The following is a 16762-nucleotide window of genomic DNA, read 5'->3' as shown; positions in this document are numbered from 1 at the left end:
AAGGTCAGTGCAGCCGCCGTGACACGATCGAGCTACGCCGTGGCTCGGTGCAAGGGTGACGTGTCACGGGGATTAAGTCCCGTGTCACGGCAATTAAAGGTCGCCGGAGCTCCGGCAGCAGCAACGGAGTGCAGGCGGGGAAATCAGTCAGCTGCAACAATACCCAGAAGCAAGCAGGCGAAGAAAACCGCCGTGTCACGGTTGCCATTCCCGTGTCACGGTGAGGCCGGACGAGCGTCGGTTGTTCTAACCGTGGCGTGGAGATTTGTGTGAGCAAGAAGATGAAAATGGAGAAGATTGAGAGAGAAGATGAATAAGGAAATGGCGAAATGGTGAAAAAGGTGAAGCAGAAGTGTGAATTTAAAGCCAAAAAGTAAGTTACGCACCCCGTTCACCGTGCCACGGTTACCGTTACCGTGTAACGGTACACTGATGACGTGGCACGCTGGGATTCGTCGGTAAAAAGCATAATAATCCACGCGTTGACCAATTCAAACGGCAAAAATAACAAAAAAAAAAATATGTAAAATACTTCCGTGACACGGGGTTTCATCCCGTCTGACGGGAGATGTTACCGTGTCAAGGCAAAAAAGCCACGTGGCACGGCAGCTCTGCGCATTGTCAGCGAATATTCCTGGCGTTTTTGACCAGTTTGAATGATTTTTCGAGGTTATTGGGCGGTTATTTTTCGCCGGAATTACGCGGAAAATTCTAACCGATACTTAAAGGGGACTAAAATTACCATTTTACCCCTAGCAAGCATCAAAGTCTATTTTTCGGCTAAGCACTTAATGTGGTCGGATAGTCGACTTTAAGGTGTGAATCATCTGCAGCCCACGTCCGGGGATAGTCGAACCATCATACACTTACAAATTTCAGCAATCGTCGGCTTTCCTCAGGCTTTGGAAAGCGTTATCGGTGGATTTTTCTTCAAGTATAGAAAACCACCAAGTCGGCTTTCCTCATGCTTGGAAAGCGTTATCGGTGGATTTTTCTTCAAGTATAGAAAACCGCCAAGTCGGCTTTCCTCAGGCTTGGAAAACGTTATCGGTGGATTTTTCTTCAAGTATGGAAAACCGCAAAGTCGGCTTTCCTCAGGCATGGAAAGCGTTATCGGTGGATTTTTCTTCAAGTATAGAAAACTTCCAGATTCCTTTGTCGGCTTTCCTCAAGTATGGAAGGCATTATCGGTGGAATTCTTCAAGCATAGAATGATACTACATTCATACGTCGACTTTCCTCAAGCATGGAAAGTGTCATCCGGTAGGTTTCTTCAGGCTTAGAAAACTGCCAAAGTCTTCAGTCGGCTTTCCTCAAGCATGGACAGCGTTTCAACAAATGTCACTCGGTGGATTCGTTCAAGCTTAGGAAGCTGCCAAACTCGTTTTTCACCAATACACCGGTGCCAGATACATATTCTATCCCTTTTACTCTTTTATTTGTGGAATTAACATTTTTCTGTAGGTATCGGCGTATACAGAGTGATTTAGGATCGCAGAACGTCTTAAATCATTCTCCGTCCCTATCGGCTACTTTGACTATCGTTTTCGAAACTGACGTTTCTACAAACTCAGTCAAAGTGGGGGCTTCTGTAGACACCTAAAAATGTCTCCCCAAAACCAAACCCAATGATGAACAACCTTTCACTGCCACTATTGGTCGGGTTCAGTATTTAATCCCGAGAGTGCTTAAAAAATTGTATTTGATTAAATTCATATTTTTTAATAGTCCATGGATTAGTCTTGATGTTTGGTAAATGCATAATTTTAATTTCAGCCCAAACTTATTAGTTAATTTTAGCCCAAACCTTTTTTATTTTATTGTTTTATTATTTATTTTTGGCCCAAACCTTTTATTTATTTTTATTTAATTATTTTCTTATTTTAGCCCAAATAATAATAAGTCAGAAAAGGCCCGAAATTAACAATCGGCACTTAAAATGCCGAATGAAATTAGGGTTAAAAATGTATTTAGATGGAAAAGTGGGCTAGAAATTCCCGCGCCACGGTAAACATTCTCCGTGTCACGGGAATCCTTCCCGTCTGACGGTGGGATTTCCCATGACACGGGAAGTTTGCCGTGACACGGGACATTCTGTGTCTTTTCCGCGTAAACCCTTAACGCGTTTTCTTTCCCGTTTTCTGAAAGTTTCCCGCGTCACACCAAAAATGTACCGTGTCACGGGAAAGTGTGCCGTCTGACGGTGGGATTTCCCGTGTCACGGTATAATTTGCAGTGTCACGGAATACTTTTTTAGGGTTTTTATCATTTTAGGGTTCCGTGTGCTCCCTCAGCACATTTTCCCTATAAATACCCCCTCATTTCTGATGTACGGGGCACCGAATTAATTCTCGAATTTATTTTTCTCTCTTCTATGCTTTAGCCTAAACACTAGCCTACCCTTTTTCAATTCAAAATTCCTTCTTCAAGTGCTCAAAGGAGTCCATACTTTACTCGTGGTTCTGTCCTTAAGCCAAGGCGTGAAAAGTAGAACTGTTTGAGGGTTTGGCCCCAAGTCAACTCTACTCTATTTAATTTAATTTAGTTATTGTTTTATTATTTCCTTGAAGTTACTAACTCGTTTATTATTTTGTAGTTGCAAACAAACAGAATCAAAGTAAGAATCATGTTCCTTTTATTTCTATTATTTTTCTAACAATTTTATGTTGTTGGAATTGTGATTAAATTGCTTCCAATATTAATGTTTGTTCTATTATATTTATTGATCACCATATTGCATGTTTTAAAGGGAATATGTAATTGAAAATCACGCCTAATAAGATAATTTGGACAACCGGTTTAGGATCCTTTTTAATCTTGTTAATTAATTCAAATGATCACCAATATTTTAGAATTATGTGTGCATTAATATTCAACCAATTTAGTTAAATAATAGTTTGGAGCGAATTGAATATTTTGTTTGTATACCTTTGAGATCACAGGAATGCTTTTCAATATAAGAATCGAGTAGAGGCCAATACGGGCGAATGTAACTACATGACTCACTTCGTACCATCATCCCCGATCCTCCTTTCGTGGTTCCGAACCATATGGAGTTAGTAATCTCATGGATTATGTATGGGGTGTAACCTTCACAGGTCAATCGTTGTTGCCTATCGTCCCTTATTCGTGGTTGCCTTATAATGATCCGTGAACGGTTTACAAGTTCCTTAAAAACTTGTTGGCGGCTCCCTACTTTCCTTGTCCCTAATCGTATATGTTAATTCCCACTTCCTATGAGTGCCAAACATATTCACAACATGCTTTTAACGTAGGCGCACTTCAAACGACGCCTACAGGAATATTTCAAGTCATCCCACACATGAGCCCTACTATGGTCATACACTTAAGCATGGTTGCATCCCAAGGGAAGGAATCTAGAGTAACAGAGTCGCTAACAAGTTTTAAGATCAAAATCGTTCACAAGTGAAGGTTACACCACTTAACGATATAGGTTTGGAACCATGAATAGAGGTTCGGATATGAAGGTACAAATCCTACCTAAATGAGATTGAACCTGCCATAATAATAGGTCTCTACATTATTCTTCTCGTATTCATGTGCGCTTTTTGACTAACATGCAATGAATAGATTAACCCTAAACCTGTTTAATCTGTATTTGTTGAATATTAATGCATAAACAAATCTATTATTAGCGATCACTTGAATTATATTCAAAATAATCCTAAACAAGATTATTAGTTATCTTATTAAGCGTGAATACAAGTATAATTTCCCTTTAAACATGCATAAAAGGTGTGATCAAGCAATAACAATAATAATATAATATCAAGCAACATAATAATAACAATTATAATCGTAAATCATGTTAATAGCAAGATCCTACGCATGATAGCAACAAGATGAATAACAAACCCTAGCATGTCACTAAACAATAAAGATCAAGCTTTATCCTGAACATGATACTAACATGATATTAAGAAAAAAATAGGAAGAGTCATCATAATCTTACTTGATATTAGAAATATTAATTACTACCCAAAACATGATACTAGGAAGCAATAAAACATCCTGACATGATATTAGGAATCAAAATAATAATCTAAGCATGATTTTTATAACAATAAAGCAATTAAATTACGTAATTCAATGCCTCGTACCTCTTTCTAATAACAAAATACACATGTTATTAACTTCAAGGAAAATAATTAAAAAAAACAATTCAATTAAATAATTGAAATACAGATTTGGGACTAAACCCTCAGAAATATCAAACCTTTCACGTCTAGGGCAAAGGTAACTTCAAACTTGGCTAGGCGTGTCTAGAAATAATGTATGAGAAATTCTGTAAAAGGGAAGGTTTAGAAAAATAATAAAGAGAGAAAAGGAATAAGTTTCTAGCTTTTAGAGGGAGAGAATTCTGGGTGTTGATGATTAAAACGAGGAGATACGTCCCCTATTTATAGAAATAAAAGCACGGAAATCAAAAGAAAAGAGTTTAAGTCCTATTCCGAATAAAAGACCTCTTGTCTCAAACGACAGGAGTCAACGCCAGATGACAAGCTCGTCGCCAAGCGACAGGTATTGTCGCCAGGCGACAGACCTGTTGTTTGGCGCTGGGACGACTTTTTTTTGGATTTTGTTTTTATCATATCTTTAGATCTAGAACCCAAATAAGTCATATAATATGTCTGTAGAAAGATCTTGAAGTCTTCTTTTAAACCCAATTTAAATCACATTTAAATATTTTGTCGATAAAAAGACATGGCCGAAATAGTGGAAGTGTGTCAGTTTTGGATAGAGTTTCATATTCCTATTCATATCTTTTTCGTTATATCTCGGAATTAATATTATAATATATCATTGGAAAGATAATTTCAAGATCTATCCAACCATATAATATTTAGATAATTATTATGAAGCACAAAAATAATATCTGACTGTCTTGGAACATCTTTATATTTGAATAGAATTAGGATTTACAAAAAAAGGAAAGTTTTATTCAATTTCAAACTCTTTGATTTTATCTTTTCAAAAAGGATAATTAAGATCTTTTAGAAACTTATAAAAGCTTCTAATAAATCATACTCCCTCAGTTTTAAATACTTGCTCCTTTTTCCTTTTCCGGCCGTTTTTTAATACTTGCTCCATTTCCTTTTATTGAAAACTTTTACAATATTTAACTCATTTCTCACACTTAGTGGACCCAACATAATACTCTCTCCCCTCCTATTATTCCACTACTTTTGCTTTTTACAATTTTTTATTTTCTTAACTACCCCATTACCTCCATATTTTGTTACTTTCTCCAATTTTTCCTAATACTCCGCGAATGGAGAAATGGAGCAAGTATTTAAAAACGGAGGGAGTAATTAGTTTAGGAATAGGATTAAACCTTTGGATCCTCAACATGATCATTGGGCCGTAGGTAAAATTCGGTTTGAGCCTAATTTAGTATTTTGTCCATAACTTCCTCATTATTCATCATCATAATTGGGCTTATAATATATTGTTGGAAAGATTTTTTTCAAGCCCCATCCAACTACGCTATTATTTGACCATATCATGGACTAAAATAAACAGGAATGCATGTTTTTCATTAATAGGGTAAGTTTTCAAAAATAGAAAGAGAAATTTTTAATAAAAACTACCTCATCACTAGACTTTTCACACTTTTGCTTTGTTCGATAATTAAATGACATGAAAGATATTCATCACTTGGTTTGGTTTTGGAGAGACACATTTGGGTGTCTGCAAAATCCCCCACTTTGACTGAGTTTGGAGAAACTTATGTTTCGAAAAAAAAAATCAAAGTAAAGATAGGGACGGAGAATGATTCAGAACGTTCTGCGATCCTAAATCATTCTTGTAACGTCGATACCTGAAAACTAGCGTTAGTTGAAACAGATAAGAGACTTAAGAAACGCGTATCTTGCACCGTCGATCACACGTCTCTGTAGTAACCGATTTGTGACGATCTTCCTCAAGCTAGGGGATAGCGCCCGAAGACTACCATGCTTGCAGCTACCTAAAATTTTCGCCATTTTTTTACCATCTTCCGAAAGCTAGGGAACAAGATTTAAGATAACTTCGCTTGAAATCACCTCCTGCTTTTGACAACCTTCCACTTCCTAGGGAACGTTGTCGAAGATAGATTCGCTTGAAGTCATCCTCAGTTCAATGTGACAACTCTCCACAATCTAGGGAATGCCGTCAATCAATGCTGCTACATCTCGAGTTATTTTCTTTAATCATGAAGACAACTTTCCCAATCAGAGCGAATGTTGTCAAAGATCGCCTCATCACAAACCGTTCTTCTCAAATCTAGGCGACAACCTTCACAATATTAGTGAATGCTATGGAAGACCGCCCATGTCATGTTATCTTCTCAAATCTAGGTGACAACCTCCTTAATCTTAGCAAACGTCGTCGAAGATTGCCCATCTCGTGCTATCTTCTCAAATATAGGTGACAAACTCCTCAATCATAGAGAACGTCTTCGAAGATAACTTCGCTTGAAGCTATCCTCAGTTTTCCGTGACAACCCTCCGCAAGCTAGGGAACGTCATCAAAGATAACTTCGCTTAAAGTCATCCTCAGCTTTTTGTCAACTTTCCACATCCTAGGGAATGCTATCGAAGATAACTTTTCTTGAAGTCATCCTTAGTCATTGCGATAATATTCAGAAGAAAATTACCAAAGACCAACGCTTGTCCATCCTTAAAGCTCGCTTGAACTTTGCTGTTGTGATATTTGCTGAAATTTCCGCGATGCCAGTACGTCGACATTTTGCTACATTGGTGCCTCTGTTTCTTATAAGCCATTATGCGGATGCCTTCTGCTGCTTGTGAACCATTATGTCGGTGCCTTTGCGATGAGCCAATGTTTAGGCGCTTTAAGCTAAGTGAAATGATCTTTTATCAGGTCGATCACCTATTGTGATTGTAATCGAGCCGATTACTTAATCATGTTAAATTTCTAATAGGGGCTAACTGGCGTACCAAGGAACCCTAAATTGCTGCATAAGGTCCACATAGTCATTTACGGGGGCTACATATTCTGTCGCCACACCATCGCACGCCGGAACAGACTGTCGCCAGGATTTAGCTCTTTCTCCAGATGACAAAGACCAGCGCAAAACGACAATATTGTCGTTTTGCGACAGAGTCAAGTTTTTGAAATAAAAACTCCTTTCTTCTCCATTTTCGCTGCTGCTGTTATTCGTTGCTTGGTTTCGCTCTAACCTTCGACTTGGTCGTTTCCTTTCAACCAAATCTTCTCAAATCATTTGCAAATTAAAGCTCTTCGTCTCTAATTTATTGATCCATGTAAGTTTTCCCTAAACACCTCTTATCTTGGAAGAATTTCATGTGTTTATATTCGCAGTTTTTCAAAAAATCCGGGAACATTCTTGCTTGCTTGGTCTTTGGATGTGATAGCTTCCTATACCTTTAAACTCCGTTGAAAACTCTATTCTTCAGGATTTGACCGAGTTTGAAGTGCTTGATCAAAATCCGGATGTGCTCGATCAATCAGGCTAATCATTGATCTAATTGCGATAAGGCCTACTCTACTTTATATGCCAAGCCATTTACATCCTTTTGCTTCAAATCTTTTGTACCTGTATTTATATTTTTGACTATAGGACTTTGCTCATCTTTTCTTTATTGATTGACCTAAGGCTTAGTGTTTCTTGACTCATTGCATAATACTTAATGTGTTTTTAACATATGACATGTCATGACTCGACTCAAAGCGTTTTGACACACATGGCTTGACATGAATCAAGGTGTAAACTTGACTTAATACAATTGACCGACTCGAGGTCGACTCAACTCGATTGTGACTTGTGTGGGAAAATTATTGACTCTTGAGACTTGATATGTAAATGACTTATGAGTGCGTTTGACTCGAAAACGCAGAAAAACAAAAAAAAAATTCCGTTATTTTTGTGGAGGGTACCGACTTTCTCTATAAAAAGAAAGACGAAAAAGACAGGAAGTGAAGTATTTGAAGGTGCATGTTGAATGAGCATTAACAAATGTATAGATCAACGTCGTATCTTAGGGTGCGAAGATTGTAACATCATAGGTTATCTGCATTGTTAATTTTGGATGAAAGTATTTAGGTAACTTAGGCACGGAGGCTAAGCACTTCATACTTCGTGATGCAATGATGACAAGGTATGCTTCCACGTTATGTTAAGATTTCGTGACAAAGGGTTCCTAAAGGAAGTACTATTTGGTCATGTATCTGTATAGTGTGTGAAAGTGACACTAAAGCTAGGCTTCAAAGGCTAACGATATGGAAAAGTATTATTTCAAGAAGAGTCAAATGATGGTGGCTCTAAGGCTAGGTAAGATAATGATGTAGGGATCAAACCCCCAAGTCTAGCTCTAAATGCATAGAGATGAGCATATGAGATCCCATGATATGATAAATTATTAGCGTAAATATGAATGCATTTTATTACGGCCACACCCTAATGTGAGGTTGCCTACGTAGTCGTTAGGAATCAGGCCGAACGTAGCTCTAGCCGAACTTCGCACAAGTATGTGTGTACCTCAAAGAGGTCTTTTAAGGGTTATAACGTTGTTAGGCTAAAGGTTGAAGAAGAAAGGGATAAAGGCTCAAGACCCTAGACTAGCCCCCAAGGTGTGCAATCTTGCTTTTGAATCTTTACATTTGTATGCTTGAGATATTCCTCACTTTTGAACTCTTTTTTTTTTTTCTTTTGTTTATTTATTTTTGCTATCTTTTTCCTTTTGCCTTTGCATTTTTTATTATTTTGAACCTTTTTTGATAAATGTGGGCAATCCCGATCACGCGGTCTATCACTCACTTGGCATTCATGTTTCTCAGGCACGATACCGAGCACTCGATAAGAGACACAATCTGAGACGTGTTCACATCAAAGAAATGTTCATATCAATTATAATGGAACACTTGCCCTTTTGCACACTTTTATTGCTATTTTATTCTTTTGAAATTTTTATAAAATCATTCAAGCTTTTATTCTTTGAAAATTGCATAAATTGCACACTATCCCATCCCAAGGTTAGGTAGATGTGGGTTGAAAAAAGAAAGGCCTATCATTAGGTGAGGCTCATAATGGTTTATCAAAAAAAGATTGTATATTTGAAAGGGTGAAGATGATATTATTGGCTACAAAGAGTGCCTCAAATCAATGGTATACCTTGTGCTTAGTTTGACATGAGTTTTTTTTTTTTTTTTTTTTTTTTTTTTTTTTTTGCAACGTAATCAAATAATCATATGTAAGAAAAGAAATGCTGATTTTTATTAAAAAGGTAAAAACGAAAAAACTTTCAAAATAAGATCCAAGGAAAATAAAAGGGTGCCTATGCTAGACTTATTGGGGAAAGGCTAAATAAAAGAAATAGGAAAAGAAAGGTCACGAAATCTTGAAGCTCGCCTCGTGTCTTATTCCTTATTATCACTTGGTCTTCTTGCTAGCTGGAGGTATGGGAAGCTTGTTATTATCAATCATGTATTGGATGGCCTCCTTTAGCTTCTAACAACTCTCAGTAGTATGACCCCTACGTTTATGGTACTTGAAATGTGCATCTGGGTTCCAACTAGACAGTTTCTCCTCAGGTGCGGGATCTTGAATAGGTATAATGGGAGCATTGAGTCCCTTAGCATGGAGTCGATCGAAGGAAGTATCATAACTCATCCCAATAGGAGCGAAATATTTCCTTAGTTTCTTTTTAGACGTTTGATTATCCATGATAAGACTTCATGGAGATCAAAGGTACTAACATTGTTACTAGAGCGGGCGTTTTTGGAAGAAGAAGGATTGTCATTTTTCTTTCCTTTCCAGCCACTATTGTTGTTATTGTTAGTAGTTTTTTGCTTTGCAAGGTCGTCTTCTATTTCAATTCCTATGTCATAGACGGTTTTGAAAGTATTCAAGTTGTGTTGATATTTCAAATGCTTCGAATACTTGTCTTGATGGTTCTTGATGAACATCCTTATAGATTCTTTTTCGGTGGGCACCTCAATCATCTTAGCGGAAGTTTCCCTCCACTTATTAAAGAAAGAAGTAAAGCCTTCATTCTCGTTTTGTCTTAGAATCTCAACTTGTCTATAGTCGATTTTGACTTAAATACTACATTTATGTCGATCAATGAAAGTGTTTACAATAGCATCCCAAGTAAAGGTTTTCTCTTTATCAAGTGAAAAGAACCATTGCTGACAAACGGTTTCAAGTGATAAAGAAAACAATGTATGAAAAATTTCCTTATCTATCCCCTTAATATTCATTATTGTCTCGAACGCTCTGAAGTGGATGTAAGGATTATCTGTTGCCTTAAACTTAGGGATTTCACTGGCATTAAACTTCTACGGAAGAATTTCCTTGTCCACTAAGACCCCTTGTGATCTAATGCCTTGACCCCTATAGTCATTAGATATTTTTCTCAAGCTTTCTTGCATAAGCTCCATTTTTTGTTGACTCACAAGATCATTGACTTGAAGAGCTATACTCTTCATCAATTCAGTTAGGTTGGCAACATCCTTCTTGAGTTCATTAACATCTTCTTGAGACGTCATGATCTTCTTAGCTTTTCTTTTCCAACTGATGGGTTTGTCAAAAAGGAGTATTTGAACGAATGTATTGTCTTTGATTAACCGCCCTTCTTTTCTTGACCAAGTGTTTTGGAAAGGGAATTTAGGGGTAATTTTTTTTAATTAATTATTTTGACTCAAGATTTATTGAACATGCATGAACCTAAAATATGATAATGGTGTGAAAAGAGTATGTACAAAGTGTGTGCTAAGACTAGTGAGTGTAGGTGACATGTTAAAACTTGTGTCATGACCATAAGACTAAGTTTCATGTATGTGCACTAAACTGGACATGTTGTAGTATTATAGTTATAACTTTTTATCTGGACTCCGAATTGAACAAAACCGACGCTAAATGAAAGATAAAACTCGGGGCTACCGATCCATAGGTTGTACAACTTGTAAATATTCCTAGAATTCCGGCTAAGACTAAAATAATTTGATGCTTGTGCTGTATACGGGAATAGAAATCCGGGTTGACTCAAAGGAACTATGACACGATTTCAGACATATTTATTAGTTTAAATTAATTAATTAATAAAGAAAAGTCATTTAGTCATTAATTAATTTATTTAAATCATTCACAAGTCAAACAAACGGTTAGGGGAAACACATATAAGATATGCACAACAAATAATGCACAAGTAGTCATATAGTCACGATATGATGCAATGAGTTTCCAACCTAAGCATGGCTCTAATTCTAAAGTTCAGGATATGGGTTAATTAAAGAGGGTCCATGGTTATGAATCCAGATGCACCGCACATAAGCCTCACCTTTGGAAGGGTTGGCGCGTGTTAATGGGACCCTGCGAGTTAAACTCGCTTCAATGGTTTGGTTAATTCAACAAACTCGGATGTACCCTTACGTTTCCAGGAGCGTTCGGTTGGGTAGATAGAGCGTTAATTCCCACAGGGTTATAGCCATATGTAGAACACTTATGGGTTTCGGAAAAAAGGGAAAAATTCAATCATGAAGTAAAACCGAGCAAACAGTATCAGAAAACTAGTCGAAACAAGAAGGTAGATTTCTGGCTCGGTAGTGGAAGAATTTGGCACGAAAAATATCATCGACGCCAGAAGCTGGCACTTTTGCCAGGCGACAGTGCCATCGTTTGGCGCTGACGCTGTTTTCTCAGCGTTAATTCATACATGCCTCGGTAGCTTTCTGTTCTTGAATTTTTTAGTTTTTTTCGTAGCATTATTTTGATTTTAGTTGTGAAAGCTATTTCCCCATATTCCTACGTGTAAAAATCCTATGTTCTTTAATCATTTCGGATGGTCTTTCCAAAGAGTGCTTTTTTATGCTTATGCCAATAATGTTAATCAAAATTACACGCATGAAATACTCAGAACTTTTCGAGTCTTATCCACTCATTCTAAAAGTCATTGCCAAAATAAATTTTAGGAGTTAAAATAGAAATCCTCCCCCGTGGATTCGCAAAAAAAAAAAAAAAAAAAAAAAAAAAAAAAACTGTAGGGAATATTTCAAGTCACCCCACACTTGAGCCCCACTATGGTCATACACTTAATCATGGTAGCATCCAAAGGGAAGGAAGCTAGAGTAAAAGAGTCTCTAACCAGTTTTAGGATCTTGTAAACTGTTCACAGGGTGAAAGTTACACCCCTAAACGATTCAGGATCATTAACTCCAATAGGTCTGGATTTATGACCGAAAGTTTGGGGATGAAGGTACAAATCAAACCTAAAAGAGATTGAACCTGCTCTAATAATAGGCCTCTACTTTATTCTTATCGTATTTATGTGCACTTTTTGACAAACATGCAATCAATAGATTAACCCTAAACCTGTTTAATCTATGTTGGTTGAATATTAATGCAAAAACAAATCTATTATTTGGGATCACTTGAATTATAATAAAATTAACCCTAAATGAGATTATTAGTTATCTTATTTAGCATGATTACAAGTACAAATTCCCTTTAAACATGCATAAAAGGTGTGATCAAGAAATAACAATAATAATATAATATCAAGCAACATAATAATAACAATTATAATCATAAATCATGTTAATAGCTAGATCCTAGGCATGATACTAACAAGATTAATAACAAACCATAACATGTCACTAAATAATAAAGATCAAAGATTTATCCCCAACATGATACTAACATGATATTAAGAATGAAATAGGAAGCATCATCATAATCATACTTGATATTAGAAATATTAATTTCTACCCTAAATGATATGAAAAAACCAACAAAACCCAAGAAAAAGGGAGGAGAAATCAAGTAACAACAAGTTCAAATTAACAAAATAAGGCAAACCTGTCTAAAAATCACTAATATAATGAAAATAGGGGTCTTAATCAAAGCCAACACCAAGTAAAGCTAGAATTAAGGTATAACCACAAAGATTACAAGGTAGGAATCAGAATGAAAGCAAGATAATCACAAAGATTATGGTAGAGAGAGAAAGTCTCTTTGATTACAAAATCAAGCAAAGTTCAACATTAATTAAAATCCAAAACGTCTTAAAACTACTAAAATAGTTCACACAATCTGACAAAGAAACGGGAAAAGGTTCGGCCAAAACAAGGGTAAGTTCAGTCGAACTTGTTGGTAGGTTTGGCCAAACCAAGGGATGGTTCGGTCGAACTGTCCTGCTCCTGGTTCGGTCGAACTTTGGAGTTCGACCACTGCTGCAAAATTGACAAAATCGGGTTTGAAATTGACAAAATGGTTCGGTTCAACTTCCTAGGTTTGGCCGAACCTCTTCAATTCTTCTTGTCTTCAAGTGTGATGAGGGTTAGTCCCTAAAGGTGACCTCCAAGGAGCTTGGCCCGACTTCGGGTCACGACACGTGGCAAGTCTTCCACTTATTCCACCAAGTTCAATGCACCCGCTCCAAACCCCTCCTCTTCAAAAGGAATTGCCCTCAATTCCGGATCATCATCACCAATATCATCTTCAAAAAGAAAAGGAGCAAGATCACCGACATTAAAGGTAGCATGAACTCCAAAGTATCTCGGTATTTTGAGTTTGTAAGCATTAGGTCCAACTCTCTCCAAAACATCAAAGGGGGCTTCAGATCTTGGCATGAGCTTGTTCTTTCTCTTAGCCGAGAATCTTTCCTTCGGAAGATGGAGCCACACAAGATCACCTCCATTGAATTCCCTTGGCTTCTTGAATTTGTTTGCCCTTGCCTTGTAATTCTCATTTTCCTTCTCAATTCTCTTGTTGACATCTTCATGAAGTTTTTTCATCGTTTCAACTCTATCTTTTGCCTCAAAGCTCAACTCCTCTTGAGGGATACTAGGCAACAAGTCAAGTGGTAGGTGGGGATTGAAACCATACACTACTTCAAATGGTGTTTTCCTGGTAGCTATGGAATGAGAGCGGTTGTAAGCAAATTCAACTCGAGGTAGCTTAAGATCCCAATCATTCATGTGTTTGCTAATGATAGCTCTCAGAACGATGGACATGGTACGATTAGTTACCTTGGTTTGGCCGTCAGTTTGAGGGTTACTAGAGGTACTAAAAAAGAGGTTGGTTCCCACTAACTTCCACAAAGTCTTCCAAAAGTAGCTTTAGAACTTAGGATCATGGTCCGACACAATACTTTTTGGAATGCCATGAAGCTTCACCACTTCTCTAAAGAACAAGGTAGCCACATGAGAAGTGTCATGGGTTTTGTGGCAAGGAATGAAGTAAGCCATCTTGCTAAAACAATCAACCACAACAAACACGGATTCATTTTTCCTTTGAGTGCGAGGGAGAGCAACCACAAAATCCATACTAAGATCATCCCAAGGGTGACTAGGGACCGGTAGAGGATAGTAGAGTCCTTCACGAAATTTACTCTTAGCCTTGTTACAAGCTCCACAACAAGCTATCACATCTTGCACATCACCAAGCATCTTGGGCAAATAAAATTGCTCTCGAAGAATGTCATATGTTTTTGCAACCCCAATGTGTCCGACTATTCCTCCTTGATAAGGTTCCTTAACAAGCAACCGTCAATGAGAGCATTTCGGAACACAAAGCTTGCTTCCATTGAAAAGGAAACCCTCTTACACCATGAAAGACCCATCGACCCCTTCCTCACACTTCTTCATCAACCCACCAAAATCCTCATCATCGCGATACAACTCTTTAAGCAACTCAAACCCTAAAAACATCGCATCAAGAATAGTGATCATGCAATGCCTCCTAGAAAGAGCATCGACAACAACATTGCTCTTCCCTTCCTTGTACTTAGAAGAGAAAGTGAATGATTGGAGGAATTCAACCCATTTGGCATGCCTTGCATTGAGTTTATGAGAACCATTGATGTACTTGAGAGATTCATGATCGGAGTGTAGCACGAATGGTCTAAGCCTCAAGTAATGAGACCAATGATCAAGATCCCTCACAATATCATAGAACTCCTTGTCATAGTAACTATATCTCATTCTTGCTCCACCAAGCTTCTTACTAAAATAGGCAACCGATCTCCCTCCTTGCACAAGAACCGCTCCAACTCCAACCCCACTAGCCTGACATTCAACTTCAAAGGGTTGATTAAAATTCGAAAGAGCTAAGATTGGAGCCTCACACAACTTCTTCTTCAGGGTCTCAAAAGCCCTTTGAGCCGATGGTGTCCACTCAAAAGTACCTTTATTCATGTATTCGGTCACCGGAGCAAAAATAGTGCTAAAATTCTTCACAGACCTTCGATAGAAAGAAGCTAGACCATGGAAACTCCTAACTTGAGTGAGATTAGTAGGATTAGGCCAAGATTGAATGGCCTCAACTTTACTAGGTTCCATTAAGATCCCTACATTCGAAATCACATAACAAAGAAAAATAATACTATCCACCATAAAAGTACATTTTTCCAACTTGGAAAAATGCCGCCTACTTCTCAATATTTCAAATACTTCCCTGAATTACTTACCATGATCAAGTTCACTTTTTCTGTAAAAAAGTATGTCATCAAAATAAACAACAACAAATTTACCAATGAATGGGTGAAGTACCTCATTCATGAGCCTCATGAAAGTGCTAGGAGCATTAGAGAGCCCAAATGGCATAACTAGCCACTCATACAAGCCTTGATTTATTTTGAAAGCAGTCTTCCACTCATCTCCTTCACGCATACGAATTTGATGGTACCCCATCCTCAAGTAAATCTTCAAAAACACCCTGGAACCATGTGACTCATCAAGCATATCATCAAGTCGGGGAATAGGGAAACAATACTTGATGGTGATGTAATTGATAGCCCTACTATCCTCACACATCCTCCATGTACCATCCTATTTCGGAACCAAAAGAGCCGGAACCGAACAAGGGCTAAGGGATTCCCTCACAAATGCTCTTTCAATCAACTCACCAACTTGTCTTTGAAGCTCTCTTGCTTCATCAGGGGTACACCTATAAGTCGGTCTATTAAGGAGTTGTGATCCGAGAATAAGATTAATTTGATGCGCAATTCCCCTAATAGGTGGCAAACCGGGAGGAAGATCATCAGGAAAAACATCATGGTACTCAACCAATACCTTGACAAGGGGGTGGATTGGGTTCTCTCGCTCACTCTCTTGTGTTTCCCTAAGAAGACAAATAAAGACAAGGTGTCCCTGATTTATCTCTTTTCCCATCTCGTTTTCCCCAATGAGAAGGTTCTCTTTGATTATGTTTCCCGTACGAAAGGGTTCTTTGTGTTTGATGATGGGGGACAAGGGGTTGAGTACAATCTTCTTCTTATCCTTCATGAATGAATAAGTGTACTTTCTTCCATCACGAATTACATATCTATTAAATTGCCAAGTTCTACCAAGCAATACATGACAAGCATCCATAGGCAATACATCACAAAGCACCTCATCCTTATATAGATTGCCAATTGAGAAAGAAAGAAGAGTTTATTTTGTTACCTTCACCTCATTGTGATTGTTACGCCATTGAAGCTTGTAAGGAGTAGGATGATCGGTAGTTTCAAGATTGAGCTTGCTCACCAAGGTTGTTCAAGCCACATTAGTGCAAGAGCCACTATCAATGATAAAGTTGCAAACTCGATCCTTGATGGTGCAACGAATTTGGAATATGTTTTCCCTTTGTTCTTTCGCCAAAGGGGTAGAAATGGAGTGAAGTGACCTCCTCACAAAAAGGATTTGACCCTCATCGACTTCAACGAGAATCTCATCCTCCTCATCATATATAGGGTCTCCAAAATCCCTCTTCTCATCTTCGTAATCATCATCATCC

The 16762-nt window shown here is 37.7% G+C and overlaps 1 protein-coding gene across 1 annotated transcript; it reads right to left on the bottom strand.

The window, feature by feature from the left end:
* Nucleotides 1-15813: 15813 nt before the first annotated feature.
* LOC145627922 (uncharacterized) lies at nt 15814-16356 on the bottom strand. The gene has a single exon (XM_081680264.1). The coding sequence runs from the start codon at nt 16354-16356 to the stop codon at nt 15814-15816; it is 543 nt and encodes a 180-aa protein (XP_081536390.1).
* Nucleotides 16357-16762: the final 406 nt, after the last annotated feature.

The sequence above is a fragment of the Chenopodium album genome, chromosome 4, assembly GCF_948465745.1.
Source record: "Chenopodium album chromosome 4, dcCheAlbu1.1, whole genome shotgun sequence".
Lineage (NCBI taxonomy): Eukaryota > Viridiplantae > Streptophyta > Magnoliopsida > Caryophyllales > Amaranthaceae > Chenopodium > Chenopodium album.
This window is presented reverse-complemented; position numbering and strand designations above follow the sequence as displayed.

Bases quoted from the DNA above. Each gene is read 5' to 3' on its own strand.
- LOC145627922 (XM_081680264.1), bottom strand. From the start codon at position 16,356: ATGGATGCTTGTCATGTATTGCTTGGTAGAACTTGGCAATTTAATAGA.